Source organism: Myxine glutinosa, chromosome 3 (assembly GCF_964187855.1).
Source record: "Myxine glutinosa chromosome 3, kmMyxGlut1.1, whole genome shotgun sequence".
Taxonomy (NCBI): domain Eukaryota; kingdom Metazoa; phylum Chordata; class Myxini; order Myxiniformes; family Myxinidae; genus Myxine; species Myxine glutinosa.
The window spans coordinates 181,704,155-181,730,237 of NC_136263.1; the positions used below are offsets into that span (position 1 = coordinate 181,704,155).

The window sequence follows — 26,083 nt, forward strand, 5'->3', positions numbered from 1 at the left end:
TAAATCATCAATTTTCATTTTGTATATATTTTTTTAACTGTTTTCGTTATTTTGAGCATATGGAAGAAGAACATGTCTGAATACAAACGGACGCTGATGGGCTTTGCATTTTCAGATGCTTTCGAGTTTGTATTGTTGTCAGGACAATAAATATGTATTGTTTTCAGGATATGTTACCCATTTTTTTCCATGCAGGTTGTACTTGTAGCTCCTCAAGCTCAATAGTATGCTCTGGCCTACACTTGCTCTCCAGCAAAATCGACATTTTAAGCCACACAAAATATGTGGAAAGCATCATCATAATGACGTCATCTTCAAACTTTTGCATTGCTGATAGTGTTGTGCACCTTTGGACTGATTCCTGCACAAAGGTCAAAGGTGATGTCACGTAGATGAGTTCTTGCAGTCAAATTCCAAGCAGTGCCTACCAATTTGAATAAGCCATGCTTGTTTGAGTTCATATCATTTTATTGCAGCCAACGCTAGGCAGGCTCACGCATAGTCAAAGGTTTGGTTCCTTTTCTTTCACAATTAGATAAAAATGGAAGATATTAATGCGTTTTTGCTTTCAAGTTGTAAATTGCTTTCTGCATGTCCTTTCGTCCTGGTGGGGAAAAAAAATTAAAAACTTCACTTTGAGTCTTCCAGTACATGTTTCATGATGGGGATGACACGATGTGCCTACAATAAATCCTCCAATCAAAAGCCAGGGTGGATGGCCTGCCTCGACAATTCCGGCTCTTTATTGAATGAACCTTCATAGCAGGTCCATTGTGTGCCTGCAGCACATTTCTTCTTCTTTGGCATCTTTATTCTGCAAATACGAAGAATCAATCTTGTACATTCCAGGTGAGTCGGCCATCTGGTCCGACAGGCCCAAGCTGTGACTTGAGGTCTGGGTAATGAGAACTCCAGCTGGTCACTGTGCACCGTGGCAAATGTGGGCATCCTGATGGAGACAGAGCACAGAGCCCCGCCGGTTGCCAGAAGCCTCGCAAGAGTCTGTCGAGCCAAGGAAGCAGAGGTGGCAGATGGGTAGGTATTGTGGTCGGTGATGCAGGTAGTCCGAGCAACCGCAACAACCACCGCAAGTCGCTCTCCCCGTAGGAATTGCCCGGTGGGCCCATATTTGCTTGGCTCACTTGGTCTAGCAAATAAGAGAGGAAAAGAAATAAACTTCCATTGGCATGGATAAACAATTGTTATTCCATGAGGACGACATGGCCAGAACCAAAAGTTACGAGAAATTTTATTCCCCCATCGCTTGTCTGACGGATTTAATCAAAAGCCATCTTGTACTTCCCAAACATTCCGCTCTATTCACTATCATTTGCCCGAGTTCATCTTCCATCTGCTTGGAAGCCAGCTAACGTCACCTTACATCAACCACTGTCGAAGAAAAATGTATACATATCGAATATCCGCACACACTAGCAACGATTTGGTTGAAGATTTATGATCAGGAGAAGATTTACTCAAATATAATACAACAAAGTTAACAGTACTATGCCGGCATATGCAACCACGGACTCAACACAGAACGTTTCCAGTAGATCTGTTGATTCGGCCGAATTCACTCCCTTTATAGTGAATGAGGACAAAGGAACAAGAAGGCTGTCTTTGAAGTGGTAGGGAGGAGGGTTAAAGGGGGACGAGGAGCTTCTGGGAGAACATTAATGATGCAGACTTCTGGTCAGATAACACCGAGCATTTACTAGAAGGACATTCATTTACTAGAAGGTCAATAAGACACACAATTTAATCACAGAAAGCAGGGGTGCCAGAAGATGTCTGTTTTGCAAGACAAAGCATTCACTGGGAAGCAAGGCACAGATTGAGTCTCACCCCAGCAATTGCTGCACAAGCTGTTAGCAACAAGTGTCAGCTGCCACGCGAGCACATTGTCTCTGGCCTGCTCCTCGACAATTAGGAGGTAAATGAAGTTACCAACGTTTCAGGACATCAAGCCAGGTGTCTCATTTGCCAGCATTACTTGTTGGTGGAGGTTAAATATCCCGTGGTTTGTTTGCAAAGAATCGACGAGTTGCCACCAGCACTCTGAATAAATTAGAAATTCCTACGAGATGCATTTGAACATCAGGCCTGGCCAGCAGATTGGTGTACGACTTGGGCTGAGCCGGGAAGAAGGTAGGAATAATTTAATAATTGGGGCCATTGAAGTGGTAGTATTAGTGGAACTCAAACATATAATATTTAACCTTCTATCAGAGGGTTTGCATTTGAGACTTTCTTCCCATTGCATACGTCACGTTTGCTCCAACAATACCTACAATCTGTAAACCATTTGAAAGAAGCACCTCAAGCTTCAAATCACCTTGATTCATTGGCTGTCCCTTTCTGAAAGTAAGAGGTAGCACCAAGAAGGTCGTCTCGGCAATGAGCTCCCAGCCTTGGAGGATACGAAGACTCCAGGCACCAGGACGTAGCGGCTTCTTCAGGAGAGGCCGGTGGTGGCTCACCTCGACACCTTGATCGACACGCACCTCATACGCTGAAGCGATCACGTGCATAGGGTCCAGCCACACCACAGTAGTTGAGCAGTTGGGACCAGCACGCCACCACTGGACTGAGGCTGGTTCATCGTATGGACCAAGGAGTCCACCAAAGTTACGAAAGAGTCTTTCTTTGGGGTCCCAACCAGAGCCAACCTGAAGGTACAACTTGTTATGTAATTACATACGAGAAATAAGCAACAAAAGTGAACGATCATTATCATCTTAACGTCTGCTTTTGTTCACACAAATTGTCGGTAACTTTTGCAACTGGTTCAACTGTATCACCTTGTGGTCAGAATAGGGGAAGATTGGGAAGGGTAGGGTAGTTGGGAAGCAGTGAGGAGAGAAGGAAAGGAGATTGGCAGAAATAAGCGTAGAAGGAATGGTGGGAGACTGATAAGTATGGGACATATGAGGAGGAGTAGGTGCACAGAATCTGCCATTTTGCACGTGTAATATATAGAATTCCCGAACTTCAAAACAAATGCAATGATAAAGAAGTAGTTTCACATAACTTGAGCTTTACCTGAGACGTACCTCGACCCTCAGCAGTCGTGGCAGAAGGGTGGGCTTATGGACCTGGTAGAGAGCTTTCCGAGTAAGCAGAGCCTCCAGTTCCTCCAACTTCCCCGTGGACTGGCACATAGCGGACTGCTGCACCAAGTAGCCCTGGAAACGGTCTTCCCAAAAGTATAGGTGCACCATTGAAGGATGCCCGACTGCCGCAAAGCTGCCGCCATTGCCCGTTGAACAGATCAATAAACACACAACCAAAACATGGTGGGTGCGATTATCCTTCACAAGTAATTATTCATGAAAGTTGCAAGTACAATATTAACTAGAAAGAGCAATCAGAAATTGCAGACCCTCACCAGGACATGTTTTCAGTGGTTTTTAAGGCTTTTGTCTTACAAATATGGCGGCCGAACTACGTGACCGATGACGTCAGCATATATATTTTTTCTCCACCAATTTATCCCGAGATGATGTTCAAGAAATTTCATCTTGATCGGAGGAAGTTTTGTACTTGTCGAATTATGATGTCATAATGGAGGCACCTATGACATCATCATTAGCATATTTTATTCCTCATGGAGAGTTCTTCACAATAAGCCGTCTCAATTTTTTCTATTCAGTGCTTTCGGAGATAGAGGTTTTTCGGTTTTCCCAAGATGGCGGCCGAACCACGTGATCTATGACGTCATCATTATCATTACAATATTCTACAGGTGGAGGTGCACATATGGTGAAAATTTCCTGTCAATCAGACCAACGGTTGCAGAGAAAATCATATTTATTCTGTGCGGACAAACAAACAGACAGACAAACGGACTCAAATACAATACCCTCTCCTCAGGCGAGGGTAACTAGAAAGCATCTGAAAATGCAAAGCCTATCTGCATCTCCTATCGGTACTCCAAATAAACTCGACAAAACCAACAGCTAATATATATATATATATATATATATATATATATATATATATATATATATATATATATATATATATTGTTACGGACACGACTTAAGATGTTGCTTGACCGAGCGGAATGGCCGCCGTGTTCGCACAGTTTACCCGATTCTTCCCCAACTCACCCGATTCCACTCGAACGTTGACCAAATCGCGCTATGCTAAATCAATGAAGGAAAGGACACAACGGCTGGGATTAATGCAACGACACAAGGGGTACAGTTCTCAAGACCTCCGGAGGAGGATATAATTGGTGATGCAGAAACGGGTAGATTACACGGTAAGAGGTAAAGCACAGAAAAGATGGGCACTTAGACACAGTCTTATCTTATCCCCGACAGACCACAGACAAACGGGACAAGACTGACTTACACAGGGATTGATGGCAAGGAAGGACAGGCAGTCGATAGCACAAGGTGCACCTTGGCTCAGGGGCAGAATCAACACGGTCCGGTCCAGAGATGCGGGGAGGTATTTCAGCGCTCGGAGGTGGCGTCTTCTCTCTCCAAGCTGAGGGCGCATCTGACGTCACCTCCCTCTTCCTGCGCATGCCCAGCGGGGAGTGACACGCCCTCGGCTCGTTAGCTCCGCCCCAGATGGAATCGGTCCGCCGCTTCTATTGGGTGCGGGGGGTTACCGGGCTCCGCCCTTGACGAGGAGCTGACAGCGAGCCCCTGCATGGTAACCCCGTCGGAGCACATGTTCAATGGCGGCTAACCAAGCCGGAGTGAGGACGCACACTCCCCGCGCCGCCGCCGCTGTTGTTGTTGTTGTTGTACCATGAGGAAGAGCTGCGGGGAGGTATTGGGAGGTCCTAAACTTTCTAACGGTGCCATACAATCACATTCTGGTGCAACGAAGAGTCAGAATTAATGGAAACGAGTCCTTAACTGACATAGACTAAGAATAACTAGCAAGATGTCCTATAGTTGTCTACGTGAGATGCGGTGGACCTGGATGCGACATTTAATGGGGGAAATAGGGGAAGGTCGGGTCTACAGAGTGTTGTTTACAGACAATGGGACTAGGGAATGGGGGATTGGGGATAGTTGGGAAGTATTGGGGAAATAGGGGAATATTTACAAGCGGATATGGATGGAGGCCAATCTCATATCCGCAACATTGCACCCTTCTCTACCTCGGGGCGTTCCCGACCCGATAAATTTTTACTTACTTTAGTGTGGCACTCAGATGTAGTTCCCTCTACTATTAACTCAACCCTGAGTGCGACAGTTTTACAGATGTTTACAAATGAGTAAATATGTCCCCCTGCGACGTTGCACCCTTCTCCTCACAGAAACACACCCACAGGATAACCGAATCGCGGAAAGAATCCTCAAACTAAACATACAGCCGGTAGGGAGCATTATTTACACAAGACTGATATTTACACTACGATCCAGGACCTGTTCTTTGAGGAACACATGCAGATGTTATGCATAGAGAGAGCATGCATGCCAGCATCGATACACCAACCCACGAGTGCTCTGTGGCCCTACGGCCTTTAATAATGTGCAGAGCACCCCGTTCAAGCACCAAAAGCACCACCCCATCATGTACAGTCAGCACCATCCGGTGCACCAATAAAGTGTTCATAGTCACCGGTGGTGTCGCAGCCGGCCGATGTTCTGCCGCTGGTCTTGCCTTCATGGAGCACTTGGCCTTCTGGCTTCCTTAGAAATAAAGAAAGGCGCCAACCGCGTCCATTTCTAAATTGTGGCCGTCAGGGGGGCCAACTAAAAGTGGTTCACCTGTATGGCATAGGTGCCACGTTGACCCATAGGTCCATCCACGGGTGGTGCTTGCCCGCAGAAGAACTGCGGTCCATGGTGGGCGGCCACAAAAATTGCGGTCCATATGGTGTATCGATCCAGGCAGCAAGCAGCGAAAGTACAGGCCCACAACTGCAGAGCCAGCACCTCTCTCTCCTCTCTCTCTGCCCCAAAGCCAGATCCTCGGAGGTGGGAGACAAAAAGAAGACAAGTGAGTAAGGTGGTAAGGGCGCAAAAGTGCACGCAATACAAGGTAATGCACACTGGGGGCACATGGGAACCAGGTGAGACAGGTACGTTCCTACCGTACGCCCCCCCCCCCCCCACCAGGTAACCTACATTGCCCCTCCCTTACCCCTTACTGTATCCACAAAACACAACACTACCCATAAACATCTACTTTACACATCAACAAACGTCCCTACTGTCTTCCCCGTTCCTCCCATAAACCAAATTCGTCTTCTCTCCCTCCTAACCAATCAAATTTGCCATTTCCAACTCAACATCAAAATTTGCCATCTCCAACTCAACATCAAAATTTGCCATCTCCAATTCAGCATCAAAATTTGCCATCACCAATTCATCATCAGTCCCTCCTAGGGAGGGAGAGATGGAATCACCCCAATGTCTCATCCACGTCGTGATGCGTCTCACAAATCCACACAGCAATTCTCCCCTTCCTGCAACACAGAACAAAGAAAACGCAGGTGTGGAGTCATCATCATCACCCCAGGTAAGTGGCTGCGTATGGTGCGACAGGTTCATCAATCCTAACTATTTCCTAAATGACTAACAACTTTACATTACCTGGGGTCTTTCCCTGCCAATCCATTGGCCAACTTACACTATGGGTTCTAAAAACCAATTCCCATTGACCAAACTGTGGTGCCTCTCAATTTGGGGTCTCACTCCCCCGATTCATCTCTCGGTGCCCTCGCACAATTTCTGGGCTGTGACGTGTAGCTCTCCCAGCAGGTCTACCCACCTGCACACCTCCACCACTGTAGTTGCCACCCGAGCTTACCTGCTCCTCACCCTAACCTAACTAACTGGGGAAGGCCCTCTCACACTCTCACCCCCTCAGTGCCCTCTCTGGCACGGGCTGCCCGATCCACACCCGCGGGATCCTCAGGCACCCACTGACACCAACGGCTCCCAGAGCCCACCTGCGGCCTCACCTGGCCGACATCCTCACAGTGGTGGAGTGCCCAAACCAACTACACACACTAACAGGCTACACGCCCAGCCATTTCCACAACACTAATGCACCCATCCACAATACCATTCTGCAACCGCACCACAAATGCCAATATCCAACCACAATTTACCTATACCCTCTACCTAACACTTACACTACCCGCCCCGGGTACTCGTGAAAAGGGGTCCACTCTTCCCCCATCCACACCTTCGCACCATGCACACCACTCCGTACCACTTACTCCAACTCTCTCCACACCAGTCATTCTCTGCCCCATATATTCCACACACCTGTACTTGCACACCTGTGCTCTCACACCTGGTGCCACCTGCACCCTTCTCTCCCCAAAGCGCATTCGTGCTGATCCACAACACTCACCACTCATACACTGCTCCATACACTGCTCCATACACCTGTTCAGTTCTCACACAGCATCATCTCATCTAACTACTCCCCTCTGAAACTTGCGCTTCCCAGTCGTCCCTTTAAACTATTGCGCTCCCTCGTCATTATCATCCACGCTAATCTACCTGCGTCCCCTCTACAGGTATCCTTGTCACTAACTAATCTTAACGTTACCTAATGTCATCTTCTAGGGCCCTAACAATATAACCTAACCCACCCGGGCTAGTTTCCACTGCCATACACCCCATAAGCTATAGCGCATTTGCCCCACCTTGTGAGGGATGACAGAGTTGCCATCCCACCACATCGGGCATCTCCCACTACCAATTTTGCACATCAAATTTCAACAAATCAAAAATTTGCCAATCACTACCCATCATCTGCCAATCATTACTGCCAATCCTTTGCCAATCATCAAATTTTGTTTTTTTCTAATTTTGGGTCCAAAACACTAACCTCATCACCCGTCTACTTATTAATGCCTCTCGGTGCGCCAATTAACTTCTAAAGCTCGGCTTCGTACAGCCAAGCCATGAATGCGGGTTGTTTGGTGCCAGCGGCTGGATACGTCCCGCATTCGGTGCAGGGAAGGAGGTTTACCCGGGCCGAGGTCCCACGCACCATCTCGGCACGGAGCCATCCCATGGTCCGAGCTCGACCTGCCGGAATGCCTCAACAAAAAGTGGTCGCCATGACGACCCTTCCTATTGGGCTGCCAGCTCCGCCTAGTGGAGCACGGACGCGGCCGTTCAAAGCGAGGCCCAGCGTGGATCGCGTACGGCGGTCCTTTCGAACCCGCCGTGGCTCGGATCCCCGCTGGTCCTCGCGGCACGCAAAGCCCGGCACGCACCGAGGGCCCGATTCGGCTATAAGTCGTTCTAACCTCTAACCCGGTTACCGTCGATGCTTCACCTGCATGCTTACATGCATACGCTACCCCTTTCTTGCTCATACCTCCAGCTGTTCCCATGCTCCTCGTACCTTTCCTTACACACCTCGGTACACTCATTCCGCCCACAGACTTGGTCACACACCTGACCACCGAACACCTTGGCACACATTCGTTGGTCGCACACCTCACCAACACACCTCTTCGCGCCCCCTCCTCGGTCACCTCCTCTGTGACAATCACAGGTGTGCTTTCACTCGCACACCCAACCACGTGACTTACGACCAACTCAAGTGTGCATTCCCACACACGCTCTACCATTCCAGGTGTGCATCCTTCCATGCCAGGTGTACATCCTCGCTCACCTGTCACAACCAACTCACGCTCCATGTCACTCTCACTACTCTCACCTCCACTCTCGGTCGCGCACTCACCCTTACTCTCGACAGCGCACTCTTTCCTCATGCACCTGTCCGTTACACACCTTTCTCGCGCACACTCTCCCGTTACACCCTCTGTAACACTCCTCACTACGCGCTTCCATGTGCTCCCTTGCACACGCGCTACGACCGACTCACTCTCGACAACACCCTCACTCCTTGGCACACACTTTTTCCTCACACACCCCAGAGTCGGACTTTCTCGCACACCTCCTTTTTCGCACACCAGACCTGGCGCACACTTCACCAACGGCCTCTCACGAACACCCGGGTCCATCTCGACCCCCAAGCTCATTAAATCACCTGGCGCATCATACGCACGACCATATTGGTCACCACTTACACCGGGTCCTCTTCCTCTTCGCTTCTCCTCCATCACCTGCGAATCCCTCATCCGGTTAATGAGCACATCATCACGATCCGAACACAGACTTTGGACCAATTCTTTTACTTCCTCTTTTATCTCTTTCTTATCCCCTCTCCGTCGCTTCTTAATTTCGCTCACCCCTTCTTCCACTTCTTCTAATTTCTGCTTCACCTCTTTTATTTCCCGGTACGTCTCCTCAAGCTCGTCCTCCAAGGCCACCTTGACCGTTTCTATGTGCGTCCTCACCTGCCGGTCCTTCGTCTCCATTACCTCTGTCACCTCGTCCAACCTCGTTGTCAGTCCCTCACGTACCATCTGACATTCCCTCTTCGTCGCTATCAAGTCGTCTTTTAGTTCTTTCTGTGTCGCTTTTAACCCTCCTAGTACCGCAGTGTTCCTTTGTACCTGCTCCACTAACTCAGTCTGTCCCACCGTCAGCTGTTCCACCTCCTGCGTCAGGTCCTCTATGCCCCCTTGTAACTTTACAGTCCCCTTTCTCACCTCCTTCTCCATGCGCTCCTTACAGTGCCTCACCTCCTCGCGCACTCCTCCGACCTCCTCACTCACACCTCTTCTGATCTCTTCTCCCATCACTTGCATCTCCTGCCCAGATGCCACCCTCATCTGCTCCATTTCCTCCCTGTGAGCATCCAATTTAGTTTCTACCCCCATTCTGACCCCCTCTATCTGCTGCCCCATTTGTTTAACTTCCCTTTCCGCTTGGTCCCTCATGTCCCTCAATTTGCCTTCCATACTGTTTTCTAACCCCTCTAACCCCTTTCTCATCCCTTCCATTTGATTCTCCTGAACGGCCATTCTGTTTTCTACCCCCATTAACCCATTTTTCACCTCTTTTATCCCGTTGTCTAACCCCTCAAATTTGTCGTCTAACTTCCCAAATTTCTTGTCTAATCCCTTAAAATTATTGTCTAACCCCTCACCGGTACCCCTCGCTTCGTCCCTCATTACCCCCATTTGCTCACTCTGAGCCTCCATCCGGTTCCCCATTACCCCCATTTGCTCACTCTGAGCCCTCATTTGCTCACTCTGCAGGTTGAGGGACGCCTGCATTTGTACCATAAATTGCTCCATGAGGGCCTGCATTTGGGCCATCCCTCCCACTTGTGCAGCGGGTGCGGCCGCCGTAGCAATGTGCGAGGCGCCATTTTGCGCGCCCGCAACCTCGTGCGCGAGGACGCCATTTTGTGCGTCTGCCGCCCTCACTGCTTCGCTCTCCTCATGTCCCTCATGTCCCTCAATTTGGTCCTGGATCGACCCTGCCTCACTCTCCTCTACCGGAACCCAGCCGTCTTGATCCGCCATAGCGCGACTTTCAAAATTCGGGTTTTTATTTTTGTAAAACAAAATCAAATTTCGCCGTTAATAATTTCGAGCGCGTGAAGCGCGCTTCGGGTCCGATCTCACTCCTCGACACCAATTGTTGCAGCCAATAACACAATTGGTGTCCAAAATTTGGGCCTAACAAATTTAGTCCCAGGTCCGAATCCAACTCCTGACAACCAATTGTTACGGACACGACTTAAGATGTTGCTTGACCGAGCGGAATGGCCGCCGTGTTCGCACAGTTTACCCCGATTCTTCCCCAACTCACCCGATTCCACTCGAACGTTGACCAAATCGCGCTATGCTAAATCAATGAAGGAAAGGACACAACGGCTGGGATTAATGCAACGACACAAGGGGTACAGTTCTCAAGACCTCCGGAGGAGGATATAATTGGTGATGCAGAAACGGGTAGATTACACGGTAAGAGGTAAAGCACAGAAAAGATGGGCACTTAGACACAGTCTTATCTTATCCCCGACAGACCACAGACAAACGGGACAAGACTGACTTACACAGGGATTGATGGCAAGGAAGGACAGGCAGTCGATAGCACAAGGTGCACCTTGGCTCAGGGGCAGAATCAACACGGTCCGGTCCAGAGATGCGGGGAGGTATTTCAGCGCTCGGAGGTGGCGTCTTCTCTCTCCAAGCTGAGGGCGCATCTGACGTCACCTCCCTCTTCCTGCGCATGCCCAGCGGGGAGTGACACGCCCTCGGCTCGTTAGCTCCGCCCCAGATGGAATCGGTCCGCCGCTTCTATTGGGTGCGGGGGGTTACCGGGCTCCGCCCTTGACGAGGAGCTGACAGCGAGCCCCTGCGTGGTAACCCCGTCGGAGCACATGTTCAATGGCGGCTAACCAAGCCGGAGTGAGGACGCACACTCCCCGCGCCACCGCCGCTGTTGTTGTTGTTGTTGTTGTACCATGAGGAAGAGCTGCGGGGAGGTATTGGGAGGTCCTAAACTTTCTAACGGTGCCATACAATCACATTCTGGTGCAACGAAGAGTCAGAATTAATGGAAACGAGTCCTTAACTGACATAGACTAAGAATAACTAGCAAGATGTCCTATAGTTGTCTACGTGAGATGCGGTGGACCTGGATGCGACATTTAATGGGGGAAATAGGGGAAGGTCGGGTCTACAGAGTGTTGTTTACAGACAATGGGACTAGGGAATGGGGGATTGGGGATAGTTGGGAAGTATTGGGGAAATAGGGGAATATTTACAAGCGGATATGGATGGAGGCCAATCTCATATCCGCAACAATATATATATATATATATATATATATATATATATATATATATATATATATATATATATATATATATATATATATATATATATATATATACATACATACATATATGTGTACATACATATATGTGTACATATACTGTTTATACTGTATATACCGCCTATAGAAAGTCTACACCCCCTTTCAAAATGTTCACCTTTTGTTGCCTTATCGCCTGGAATTAAATTGCATTAAATCAGACTTTTTCCACCTTTATTTATGTTATGCGCCATCGGTAGATTTGCGCTATCGACCGATCGTGCTGCGCTATCAATGGATCCATCGTTCGTGCAGACATTGGTAGATGGCGCAGGCATCGATCAATCGCGCTCTATCGCGCTTTCGGCTATTTCCTGCATACGTCGTCTGAAGTTATAATCCAAGTTGTATCTCGTCTATCACTCACTGGGAAGTGTATGACAAACAGGAGAAAGAGGGCCCATTTTATAGGCCAGTGATGTGCCAGCAACCCATGAAAATGACCTAAAAGTTGTGCAATCAATTAACTTTCTGGTCACTAGAACAAAGACAGGACAAACAAAGGATGCAATTAATTATCTCACAAGCTGGTCACAAATGCGATCGATCGATGCCTGCACGAACGATGGATCCATTGATAGCGCAGCGTGATCGGCCGATAGCACAAATCTACCGATGGCGCATAACATTTACACATCGTAACCCACAATTTCCAAGTGAAAAAAAAATTCTACAAATTTCAGAAAATTAATTAAAAATACAAAACTAAAATATATTGGTTGTATAAGTGTTCACCCTTGCCTAGATGGCTAAAGATGGTGGAAGAAGAAATGCGGGCAAGGGGGTTAACAAGGGGAGATGCAGAAAATAGGGCAAAATGGAGAAGATTGTCATGGGGACCGCAAGGCTTACCCCCGCTCTATCAGGGAAAATGGCCTTGAAATGCATGTTGTTGTGTTGTATAAGTGTCCACCCCCCTGAGCTCATACTTTTTTTTTTTTTGTATACAAGATCGAGGCTCGTGTAAGAGCTAACATTAAACTCAAAAAACATAAATGGACACATAAAACACAAGATAAAGGGACCGGGAGAAAAGATGGGGAGAGAGAGGGAAGCACACAAGCACAACAACAGTAGAGAACAGGGACATTGAGAGATCTGTGGGAGGGAGAGGGCTGGAGGTGGGGGAGAGGGTACACGGTATAAAACAAATTGACACTACTAGGAATTTCAGGAATGAAGTTGGAGATTGAAAGAGGTGGATTTGGGGTGTTTTAACGGGGGTAGAAAAGATCAAGGAATTGGATGGGGGAAGTGTGCGGATAAGAGATGGTGGTGAACACCTGGAGGGAGGAGGTGGATTGAAGAGAGTGTGGGAGTTTGTTCCAGAGGTGGGAAAAAAGAGGAATGAAAGAGTGTAGGTGAGCAGAGAGTCTTGATAGGTGGAAGCACCTTTGACAGCAATTACAGCTTTGAGTCTGTTGGGATTGGTCTCTACCAAATTTTCACACCTTGATTGGACAATATTTGCCCATTCTTCTGTACAAAACTGCTCAACCTCAGTCAAGTTGCATGAGGAGCGTTGATGGACAGGAATCTTCAAATCATGCCACAGATTTTCGATTGGAATTAGGTCGGGGCTCTGACAGGGCCACTCAAGAACATTTATCATTTTGTTCCATAGCCACTCCAGTGTAGCTTTTGCTGTGTTCTTCGGGTCGTTGTCATTCTGAAAGGTGAACTTCCGTCCAAATTGCAGCTTTCTTGCAGAGGGCAGCAGGTTTTCCTCTGCGATATTTCTGTATTTTTCTCCATCCATTTTCACTTCTATCCTGACAAGTGCCCCAGTCCCTGCTGATGACTAACATCCCCATAACATGATGCTCCCACCATCATGCATCACGGTTGGGATGGTGGACTTAGGGTTGTGTTGTGTTGTGCTGTGCTGCTTTTGCACCAAAAATAACGTTTCGCATTGAGGCTAAATTGTTGTCAGACCACAAAACCTTTTGCCACATGGCATCAGAGTCTCCAGAGTGTTTTTGCGTACCTCAAACAGGACTAAAGGTGGGCTTTTTGAGTAATGGCTTCCTTCTTGCCACCCTACTGTACACGCCAGACTTGTGGAGTGCTTGGGATATTGTTGTCACATGCACACAGTGACCAGTCTTTGCCATAAGGCCTGTAGCTCTTTAAAAGTTGCCATTGGCCTCTTGGTGCCCTCTCTGATCAGTCTCCTCCTTGCTTGGTCATCCAATTTGGAGGGACAGCCTATTCTAGGCATGGTCTTAGTGGTGCCATACGCCTTCCACTTCTTGATGATTGTCTTGACTGTGCTCCAAGGTATATTCAAGGCCTTTAAATATTTTTATACTCATCTCCTGATCTGTGCCTTTCCACAACTTTATCCTGGAGATCTTTTGAAAGCTCCTTGGTGCTCATGGTTGAGTCTTTGCTGGGAAATGCACTGCCCAGCAGAGGAAACCTTCAGGAACAGCTGATTTTATTCTGAAATAATAAGAATCACAACAATTTAACACAGGTAGGGGCCAATTAACTTGGTGTGCGATTTTGAAGGTGATTGGTTTACCTGAGCTAAATGACAGTTGCTATTATAAGGGGGGTGAGGACACTTATCCAACCAAGATACACTACATGACCAAAAGTATGTGGAGACCCAAACATCACACATCTCATTCTAAGTTCATGGGCATTAATATGGGGTTGGTCCCCCCGCCCCCCAGCCCCCCTTTGCTGCTATAACAGTCTCCACTCTTCTGGGAAGGCTTTCCACTAGATGTTAGAACATTGCTGTGGGGATTTACTTCCATTCAGCCACAAGAGCATTAGTGAGGTTGGGCACTAATGTTGGGTGATTAGGCCTGACTCGCTGTCGGCATTCCAATCCATCCCAAAGGTGTTCGATGGGGTTGAGGTGGTCAGTGCTCTGTGCAGGGCAGTCAAGTTCTTCCACACCGATCTCGACAAACCATTTCTGTATGGACCTCGCTTTGTGCAAGGGGGCATTGTCATGCTGAAACAGGAAAGGGCCTTCCCCAAACTGTTGCCACAAAGTTGGAAGCACACAATCGTCTAGAATGTCATTGTATGCTGCAGTGTTAAGATTTCCCTTCACTGGAACTAAGGGGCCGAGCCCGAACCATGAAAAACAGCCCCAGACCATTATTCCTCAGCCACCAAACTTTACAGTTGGCACTATGCATTCAGGCAGTTGCGTTCTCCTGGCATCCACCAAACCCAGAGTCATTCGTCGGACTGCCAGATGGTGAAGTGTGATGCATCACTCCAAAGAACGCATTTCCACTGCTTCAGAGTCCAATGGTGGCAAGCTTTACACCACTCCAGCCGACGCCCGGCATTGCACATGGTGATCTTGGGCTTGTGTGCGGCTGCTCGGCCATGGAAACCCATTTCATGAAGCTGCCGACAAACAGTTGTTGTGCTGACGTTGCTTCCAGAAGCAGTTTGGAACTCGGCAGTGAGTGTTTCAACCGAGGAAGACGATTTTTACGTGCTTCAGCACTCGGCGGTCCCGTTCTGTGAGCTTGTGTGGCCCACCACTTCACGACTGAGCTGTTGTTGCTCCTAGACGTTTCCACTTCACAATAACAGCACTTACAGTTGACCGGGGCAGCTCTAGCAGGGTAGAAATTTGACGAACTGACTTGTTGGAAAGGTGGCATCCTATGACGGTGTCACGTTGAAAGTCACTGAGCTCTTCAGTACGGCGCATTCTACTGCCAATGTTTGTATATGGAGATTGCATGGCTGTGTGCTTGATTATATATACCTGTCAGCAATGGGTGTGGCTGAAACAGCCGAATCCACTAATTAGAAGGGGTGTCTGCATACTTTTTGTCATGTAGTGTATTTTAGTTTTCTATTTTAAATTAATTTTCTGAAATTTGTAGAATTTGTTTTCACTTGGAAGTTGTGGGTTACGATGTGTAAATGAAGGTGTAAAAAGTCAGATTTAATGCAAATTATTTCCAGGGTCCAAGGGAAAAGGTGAAAATTTTGAAATGGGGTGTAGACTAAGGGGGTGTAGATTATATATATAAGTGCCAGTAAGGTGTCCCATAACAGCCCTTGCTACACCTTACTGGGAGCGATAAGTGCTGGAAAAAAAACCAAGCCTTCTCCATGCACTTATAACAGCATGTGAAATTTCATCTTTCTGATTGGCGCTGCGACATCGCTCTTCCAGAGCTTCGCAGACAGTGTGGACGTTGTGTGGACGTTGACGTCACGAAGTTTGTCATAGGTTGGACCACTAATTATAAATTATATATATACTGTATGTACTTAATATGCATATACACAGATGGTGGACAAATTATGTGGTTATGTTCCAGTTGGTAAGCCTCAAGGAGTCATCAGACATAGTGAATTCCCTTCAAGACGTGAGCTGGCAAGCTATTCCACATGGCATACCTAGGAGATAGTTGCTCTTCACTGGAATGGTAACCATGAACCCTTATCTCAACCCAGCGATTACTACAAGGGTTAGGGTTAGGGTTAGGGTTGGGGTTAGGTTTAGGGTTAGGTTTAGGGTTAGGGTTAGGGTTAGGGTTGTTACAACTACAAGGGTTGTGACCATTATAGAGTGCCTGCTGCGCAGCGACCCTATTTGGTTATCCATTCACAAATTTGCACCAAAGGCTGCAATAGGACACAATGTGTTGTCTTACTATACACAGGGGGGGATTATATTAAAGATCTGGTCACAAAAGGCACATCCAACCAATGAAATTGCCACGAACAATGGCTCAGATCCAAGTTTAGATCACAAGGTTGTCTGGAACTGCGACCATGCCAAGCCTTAACACACTTCTTTCTAATTCTCATTGAAAATATTGGTTAAATAACCAATTTTTGTTGTTCATGTAGTATATTTATATATTTTTTGTTGTTTATGTAATTTTTGTCCTCCTGTAGAATATTTTTTATGATAATCATGATGCCATAGGTCATGTGATGCAGGCGCCATCTTGGAAAAACTGAAAAATGTTGCACCTCTATATCTCCAAAACCGCTGCATGGAAAAAATTGAAACATGGCTCATTGTAAAAACTCCATATGGGGAATAGGTGTTGTTAATGATGACGTCATTGGTGCCATAATTATGACGTCATAATTCGACAGGGACAACGCTTAGTCTGATCAGTTTGAAATGTATTGAGCGTGATCGATGCAACAATTATATTAGAGAATATAAATTTATGATGTCATCGCTCACGTGGTCTGGCAGCCATATTGGATCAAAGGAAAAAAAATGTTCAAAAACAGAAGAGTTGGCTCGCAACAATTTCACTGCGCAGGGTAAGTATTCTATGAATACCATCTAGTTTCATACATGGTTATTGTGTCGTATTCACAAAAGCAATGGTTCTCTGTATATATTTCCCCCCACAAAGCCGCAAAACAATGCAGCTTGATAGACGGACACCCACCTGCAGGTGTGTGGACTTTGTTGGTCTTGGTCAAAGATGGCTAGGCCTAGGCGGAAGAAGGCATGATAAAAAGTGAGGGCAGTGTCGCTGAGCACTCTCAAACCATCGGCTTTGTCAAATTCATTCTCCCAGTAAGCCAGCAGTGAAGTCGCGTCAGTGAGGAGCGAACCGTACAGGTCCGTATGGAGCCAGGAAATAATGCTTTGGCTGACTGAAGCTTCAAATTTGCGAGCAAAGAAAGTGGGTCTCGCAAGTTGCTGCAAGATCAGGAGAGTGGTGGACAGGTTATAGACAGAGACATTGCAACGTTGCGTTGGATACATACAAAAGGAGATCAATTTCCCTTAACTGCAATCACCTTAGTTGATTGAGAAGCTTCAATATAAATGTTGAGAAACGCACAAAAATATTTATCATTAGGTTCATAAAGAATGCGTCACTTGGTAGGTGTTCATGCATCACCTTGAATCGAGTGTAGTCCGCAGGTTTGAAGTCATTTGGAGAGCATCCACACCAGTCCACGATGTGCTTGTACTGACACTTGCAGCCCAGACGGCGGTTCCAGTTGGTAAGCCTCAAGTTGTTGTCCACGACACTTGTACAAATCTCGCTATTCATCAACAGAGTGTGGAAAAACGACTGGGGCATGGGTGGAGATGAGGTTCAGAATTGTTCATACAAACTGTGAAACTGCACTGTCCTCCATGATAACTGTGTCTTATGCAGACTTTGATATTGCAAGTGCTTTTACCCATCCTCGTTTATTAAATGTTCTAAATGTCAAACAGCACTGTAATATGACCAGATGGCAGACTGTATGGCACAGACTGTATAACCGTACGGCACAGACGGAGCAACCGTATGGTATAGACAGCGCGACCCTATGGCACAGATGGCCCAAACGTATGGCACAGATGGCACAACCGTATGGCACAGATGACACAATCGTATGGCAGAGAGGGCATGACCGTATGACAGAGATGGCGCAACCGTACAGCACAGATAGTACGCCCATACGTATGGCTCAGACAGCGCGACCGTATGGCATGGCGCGATCGTATGGCCTGGTGCGACCAAATGGCACAGACAGAGCGACCGTATGACACAGACGGAGCAACCGTATGATACAGACGGCATGAAAGTATGCTGCAGACAGCGCGACTGTATGGCACAGACAGCGCGACCGTATGGCACAGACAGCGTGGCTGTATGGCGTGGCGCGACCGTATGGCACAGACAGCGCGACTGTATGGTCTGGCGCGACCGTATTGCACAGACAGTGCGACCGTATGGCACAGACAGCGCGACCGTATTGCACAGACAGTGCGACCGTATGGCACAGACAGCACGACCGTATGGCACAGACAGCGCGACCGTATGGCACAGACAGCGCGACCGTATGGCACAGACAGCGCGACCGTATGGCACAGACAGCGCGACCGTATGGCACAGACAGCGCGACCGTATGGCACAGACAGCGTGACCATATGGCACAGACAGCGTGACTGTATGGTCTGGTGCGACCGTATGGCACAGACAGTGCGACTTATGGCACAGACAGCATGACTGTATGGCATGGCGTGACTGTATGGCACAGACAGCGCGACCGTATGGCACAGACAGTGCGACCGTATGGCACAGACAGCGCGACTGTATGGTCTGGCGCGACCGTATGGCACAGACAGCGTGACTGTATGGCATGGCGTGACTGTATGGCACAGACAGCGCGACTGTATGGCATGGTGCGACCGTATGGCACAGACAGCGCGACTGTATGGTCTGGTGCTACCGTATGGCACAGACAGCGCGACTGTATGGTCTGGCACGACCATATGGCACAGACAGCGTGACTGTATGGCATGGCACGACCGTATGATCTGGCGCGACCGTATGGCACAGACAGCGCGACTGTATGGCATGGCACGACCGTATGGCACAGACAGCGCGACTGTATGGTCTGGCGCGACCGTATGGCACAGACAGCGCGACTGCATGGCATGGCACGACCGTGTGATCTGGCACGATCGTATGGCACAGACAGCGCAACTGTATGGCATGGGGCGACCATATTGCACAGGCAACAATACTATATGGCACAGGTGGCATGACCATGTAACAAAAAAAGTAACGACCAAATGACACAGACTGTACAACTATATAAGGTCATAAGATATATAGCAGGCACAAATATGAAGGGGTTATAACAGTTTGGAACCAATACTTGCTGCAGACCGGGTTTTCATGGATCCCAAGTTATATCAAACAAAGACAGACAACATGGCCGTGGTAAAGGGAAGGTTGATTAAAATCATAAAGTAAGGTAGCTCTGTACGAGTCTATACCACAACGGAAAAAGAGATGACAGGAGGAAGAAGAAGCCATATGGTACATCGGCATTTGGAAAAGCATTCTTACCACAAAGTTAGTTTACTTTTCAGTTCTCAAGCCTTATTTACCTCTGCAGGCAGCAGTGTGAAAGCAAAGAACTGCTTGAGGTCAGAAACCAGGCGAAGCTTGGAATTGATGATAAAATCCACTGTGCGGTGATTAAGAGCAAACCAATCAGATCCACCGTCCATGGTGATTCCAGTAGGTACCGTGCGCTCTCCCAACCGCCACATGTGTGCATCACACTCGTGGAAGATTCGGTCAAGTCCCTGCTTCTTCATGAACCTGTGATGTTAGGTGGACAAAATCAGGTGGAATAATTATTTCCCCAAATGCCGAGTCCATTGTACACACAACACTATAAAGATTAGGTCGGAGAGAGAGCTGGCCAATTTATTTATTGTTCATACTTCATTAGCCCATCCCCATGCACAGCAGGAGACGGGGTTTTGTAATCACTTCTGTGTGTGTGTGCGTGTGTTTTGGGTCTTTGGGGTGTTTTGGGTCTTCGGGGTGTTTTGGGTCTTCGGGGTGTTTTGGGTCTTCGGGGTGTTTTGGGTCTTCGGGGTGTTTTGGGTCTTCGGGGTGTTTTGGGTCTTCGGGGTGTTTTTGGTCTTCGGGGTGTTTTTGGTCTTTGGGGTGTTTTGGGTCTTCGGGATGTTTTGGGTCTCCTGGGTGTTTTGGGTCTTCGGGGTGTTTTGGGTTTTCGGGGTGTTTTGGGTCTTCAGGGTGTTTTGGGTCTTCAGGGGTCTTGGTGGTCTGAAGGGTCTTGGGGGAATTAAAGGGTCATCAAAGGTCTGAGGGGTCTCAGCAGTCTTAACGCAATTAAGAGGGTTAATTAAGAGGGTGGTAATTTTATTTGAATAAGAAGACGTTTTCGTCGCATATAAACATACATACATACATACATACATACATACATACATACATAGTGAACCATATACGTTTGCTCTATTATAATAAGAAGATACGGAGAAGGCAAATTAATAATTTTGTCAAAAGAGCAAGAGGTCATAGGTCAGCGTCACCTAAAATCATCAATTCTCATCCAATTGACCTGAAATTTCAATTCACCATTTGAGTTTTGTCATCAAATCTTCAACAAAGCCTTAATATGAGAATATGGAGTAGACAACTTAATAGTTTTGTCAAAAGGTCAAAGGTCAGCGTCACATAAAATCATAAATTTTCATTCAATTAACCTGAAATTTTAAGAATGTGCATATTGGGTCAATTAATTTGTTCACCAATCAAGATCTACAAGCTGATTGTTTTTTTTTTACATCAAAAGTTCAAAGGTCAAGGTTGCATAAAATCGTCAATTTTTGTCCAATTGATCTGAAATTTTAAGTACGTATTTGCATATTCGGTCACAGAATTCGTTCGCCAATCAAAAGATAGAAGCTGATTATTTTTTTAGATCGAAAGCTCAAAGGTCAAGGCTGCATAAAATCATCAATTTTCATTTTGCATAAAAAAAAAAAAAAGTTTTCATTATTTTCAGCATACAGAAGAAGAAGAAGATGTCTGAATTCAGACAGATGTGGCCGGGCTTTGCATTTTCAGATTCTTTCTAGTTTATATTTGAATGAAATTTGAAAACATTGAGAAATCTATGCCAGTAGCAAATTTGTCTGCTCTAGGCACTAACCCAGAGCTTTTTTTTTTTTTTATGTTAGTGAGGGTGGCATGGATGGCAGAACTTCATACACAACAGAGTTTGAGTTTGTTTTTATTTTTTATTTTTTATTTTTTGTATACTGAATCGAGGCTCGTGAAAGAGCTAACATTTACTTCACAAACAAATCAACCAGACAAACAAAATATATAAAAAGAGGGAGCGGAAAACAAGATGGGGAGAGAAGGGGAAGCACACAAACACAACATTTGAGAGCAGGGAGATGTGTGGAAGGGAGAGGGCTTGGGGGGAGGAGGCGTGGGAAGGGGGGGCGGGGGGGTCGCTCGTCAACGACAAAGTGTGTCCCAGTGCCACCAGTACAGCACATTAGACATGGCAGACACATTACTTTCTCCTTGTAGTTCATTAACGAGCCAGCTGGATTTTTTTTACCAACTCTTCAATAAATACTCATACATTGTAATTATTCAAGGCTCGCCTTGATTCCAAAAAACAAATTGGGTCTTGGGTCAAAATCCTCGATACAACTGTGGCACACCTTTAAAGCATTGTCTGATGTTCAAAATCGGACATGCTTTGCTAGAAAGGTGGCGGGATGACCTAGAGATGTGCACACTCGGAAAGCGACACACAAACAGCAAGACCCAAGTACCAGAAGTTCCATAGTTCTATACAGTCAAATCCCTCTTCAACAACGATTACTAACTTGGCTGTTTCTCGTCCATGTGACTTGAGGAAGTTCTTGTCTCTGTATTTGCTCAAAAATGCCACAAGTTGATCATTGTGTCTGAAACAAAATAGAAGAAAATACAGTATATACAGTGATGAAATTCTGTCGGTCAATAGTATTAGACAATCATTTGGACATTCCATGATCAAGGTTGATTGATGATCTGTATTTCTGGATACCATTGCAAATTATTCAGTCACAAACTATGATTTGAAGTTCTGGATGATCTGCCCATCCAATAAAGATCAGGCAGTAACTGAATAACAATTACTAAAAATGGAGGAACACACCCTTGACAGAGATTCAGGGAATCCACCTTTAGAAAAACCACCTTTAGAAAAACCACCTTTAGAGGCCATTTTTCCCCGCAAAGCGGGGGTTGGCCTTTTTCGGGCACCGTGGTTGTTGTTGTTTTTTCGGTCCCCTTTTTGAAGCAATGTTTTACGGCCGGATGCCCTTCCTGACGCCAACCCTTTTTGTCGCCTTTTTGCGACAAGCAGGGAATTACCAGTGAACTGGTACTCAATTTGCCGACCTAGGAAGGATGACAGGTTGAGTCAACCCCCCTGGCGTTAATTCAGCAATCAACCAGGATTCAAACCCAGGATCCAAAACCGGCACCCTAACCGCTAAGCCAACACCAGGCACTACAGATCGCCACTCCATTGGAGGATATTTGGCAAAACTTTGGCAGGAACTTGTAATTTGTTCATGGTTCTGGCAATAACTAGACTCCTCTTTGCGAAAGACAATATGGGATATTTAATTAAACAAGGCCATTAATTATCTTCAAAAATGGTGTTTTAACAAATCCAAGTTCCCAGTTTTCATTTATGCACTTCCTTGGAGTTCGAGAAGTATGCATGCATAGTTTGGGGCCACTAGGTTTCATGGTTTTGGAGTTATGGAGGAGACACACACACTATCTTTTATTATTATAGATGAATAAAGTGCTCTGTCTGGGGAGCTGTGCATTGAGAGCACAACAACAAACGAAGTCATATCATTCAAAATTAAAGAATTGCTGAGTGGGCGAGCTATCGCCGGCATCCTGGTAAAATTCCAAATCCCTGCCCTGCTGGGGCGAAGCTGCACCCCAGCAAATGATGCAACCAGCATTTATTGAAGAGGAAGAAGATGAAGAAGGAAAAAGAAGGAGAAGAATAAAAGAAAGATGGAGATGGACATGCAATTTAAGACATTTGAATGGAGGATGCATTATCACCTTTCCATGTGTACAAATTGCCAGTGCTCTTGTTCCTGATTTGCATAACCACCAATTGCATCGTTGCATAGAGTATCAACAATATATTAAATGGCCAAACACCGAGATTGGCAGATAAAATAATCTGTCCCAGGAGTTTTGGTGGGATATTGCATAAGAAGGGAATTAAGCAAATTAATGAGTTAGTGAACGAATTAGCTCTCTCCTTGGCAGATGAATTAATCGATATGGAAGCATCTGGTATAAATCATGCAAGGGGGAGATGGATAAATCAATTAAAATGTGGTAGTGACAAGTTTTGTGACATGTTACGCATTAAAATGACCAATAACCGGACTGGGAAGTCGGAAGCGCTGAGGTTGAGGAAGAAGTCCCAGGTCCAGTCGGCCATGTTGAGAAGGTCTTTCATGGCACGTAGGTACATCGCCAGAAGACTTGCGCCTCCCCAGATGGTCGCCATTCTCCAAGAGGTCATCCGTACGTTGGCAAAGCTCTTAGCCAGCTGGAGCATTTGCCTGTGCAGGTAACTGGAGCGCTAGTGCGTAGTGGTGGGGCATGGTGGAGAGTTGATGTATTTAGCTCAGAATGTGACCCATAATGCTTTAACATGATCTAGGAGCTTTTGGTACCATATAGTATTGAGTGTCACCACCCATTGTTCAAGGACTTTCCAATACTGACGTCGATACATATGACTAAACATGCATCTTACTATAATTCACCAAATGTCTGTGTCTGTCTGTCTGTCTGTCTGTCTGTTCCCAGGTACCGCAAAAACGGCTGAACCGATCACAATGAAATTTTGGGTGGGTAATCCTGGGACCCCCTGGAGTAAAATAGGCTATATTGTTTTTCCAATTTTTTCCCAATTTCCCAGTTTTTCCAAACATGATGGAATAATATTTACCGATATGAACAGTGATGTGGATTTTATTGAAATTCTACAAATACTGTTTAGATTTTTATGATTTGCATGTGATATGATTTAACGGATGTTTATATAAATCGTTTAAAATAAAAAAAGCCTTCAATTTCTGATATTTTGCCTTTTCATTTGGGCCTCCCAATTGAAGCCCCGCCCATAGGGTGGGTACCGTTGCTAGTAGTGTATAATAGGAGCAATGGGTTGGCTTAATTAGCTAAAGTACTGTGTTGTAATCTAGCTTTGCTCTTCATCTCATCACCTGATCCACGTGGATGTAGTAGTAATGGTGAGAGTGGTAAATGGCACTGAAGAGTTGGTGCAGTTGGCGTACCGCTCTCCCATGTACCACCAGCATGAAAACAATACGTATTGGGACTCCATTCACAACCTCCCCAGACTGCAACCACTGCACAGGCTTCACCGTCTTTTCTATGCCACCACCAGGGCCAAAAGACAAAAAAAAAAAAAACAGTTTTGTTATCATTATACTCATCATCCTTTCCATCAAAGAACAATTCCCATTGGACGGAGGGCGAAACAAAATGTACAAATCTAGCAGGCCTTTAATGGCTGGTGTAAGTAACATCACAAATGCTATGTTTCGACCCGGAAATCATGCTGCAAGTCGATCCCATAAATGACTTGTGGGATGATTTGACTTTTCCACATATCAGGTATGCCTTAACCCTTGGATGCAGTGATTGGGCCTCGGAGGCCCACAAGGTTTTTTTTGTTGCAAAACCTATGCTGTACAATTTTTTTTGGGGAATGAGCCTCATTTTCACCGACTTTCATGTTGTTACACAAAATTCAGTGACATAAATAAATAAAAAATTCATTCAGGCTCGTGGGAAAATCTTCATTCTTCTCTTATAACCCGAAAATCCGACACGAATGCAAGCCTGGGGCCTTCGAGGCCCCGCATAAATGTTGTTGTACTACTATGTTATGTCATTATTTTATTGATATGAGCCTCATTATATGCTTCTATAACTTGGTTACAAATAATTCAGTGACAAAAATATGAAAATTTAAAAACGTTACACGAATACATTAGTGGGGCCTCCGAGGCCCAATTGCTGCATAGGTGTTGGATTTTTGACAGTTGTGGACATATACATTCTAAATAAAAGGATTAATGAATCATATTTTTTGAGCAAGTACTCCTCCATGAGCCTCAACCTTTTAGAGAAAAAAAAGTTGAAAAACCAAGAACAAAAAAAAAATTTGGAAAAAAAAGGATTATTTTTTATTACTTGTATGGGATTCTTCCAACTAATAGGATCAATGATTCACATTTTCTGAGCAAATACACATCCATGAGCATTGACTTGGATTGAAAAAGGATATGAAAGAAAAATAATCCATAAAAAAATAAAAAAATAAAAAAAACTACACAAATACTTCCATTGGGCCTCCGAGGCCCAATGGCTGAGTTTATGTAGGATTTTTGACACATGCATCTCAGAGTTAAAGGCATCATCACTTCCTCATCATTATGCTGACGTCACAAATACGTCACACAGCTTAACAACCATATTTGGACACACCACGTGGAGGATTACTTAATCATGTTTTCTTCCGGCAGGATATACAAGACCTTACAGATTAACAGTAGTGTCACATCACGACACTACTTCCACAGGAAAATAGTAGTTTCCCGCTTATGCACCTTTGAGAGGACAGTGACTGGTCAGCGAGACTGGCATAAGTTTTCCCTCCTGATGAAGGCAGGCCACGTTGGTAATCTCTCGACGACACTGCTTGCTTGATGCTCGGGCCAGCGCTGAGAGGGCATCCTTACTTTTCAAGTTGCAGCGCAAAAGCTCTCCTTTCCACACACTGGCCGCACCACTCTGACTCTGAAAAGCCAAGAAAGTATCTTTTTAAACATGAGTTTGTCAAATAAACCAAAACAGGTTCAAAATGTATGGAAAACATGATATTCAAAAGGTTAAGAATCAAAAGTGGCATTTGCGGGTGCACAGCTTTATGGGAAACAATGGTGCCACATCTCAGTA

At 46.0% G+C, this 26,083-nt stretch overlaps 1 protein-coding gene across 5 annotated transcripts in view; it reads right to left on the reverse strand.

The window, feature by feature from the left end:
- Positions 1 to 727: 727 nt before the first annotated feature.
- LOC137423002 (xylosyltransferase 2) overlaps positions 728 to 26,083 on the reverse strand; it is a 56,588-nt gene continuing 31,232 nt past the window's right edge. For 3 of the 5 annotated variants that reach the window (XM_068109743.2, XM_068109744.2, XM_078774797.1), the window contains exons 4-13: positions 25,735 to 25,924; positions 24,322 to 24,491; positions 23,470 to 23,672; positions 21,889 to 21,969; positions 19,612 to 19,828; positions 17,618 to 17,794; positions 17,156 to 17,412; positions 3,054 to 3,246; positions 2,336 to 2,669; positions 728 to 1,147 (exon numbers count right to left, since the gene is read on the reverse strand). In XM_068109743.2, the coding sequence (XP_067965844.1) occupies positions 831 to 1,147; positions 2,336 to 2,669; positions 3,054 to 3,246; positions 17,156 to 17,412; positions 17,618 to 17,794; positions 19,612 to 19,828; positions 21,889 to 21,969; positions 23,470 to 23,672; positions 24,322 to 24,491; positions 25,735 to 25,924 (2,139 nt within the window). In that variant the 3' untranslated portion in view covers positions 728 to 830. Of the gene's footprint in view, positions 1,148 to 2,335; positions 2,670 to 3,042; positions 3,247 to 17,155; positions 17,413 to 17,617; positions 17,795 to 19,611; positions 19,829 to 21,888; positions 21,970 to 23,469; positions 23,673 to 24,321; positions 24,492 to 25,734; positions 25,925 to 26,083 lie in introns of all 5 variants that reach the window. The other 2 variants (XR_013622904.1, XR_013622903.1) reach the window with 1 other exon arrangement.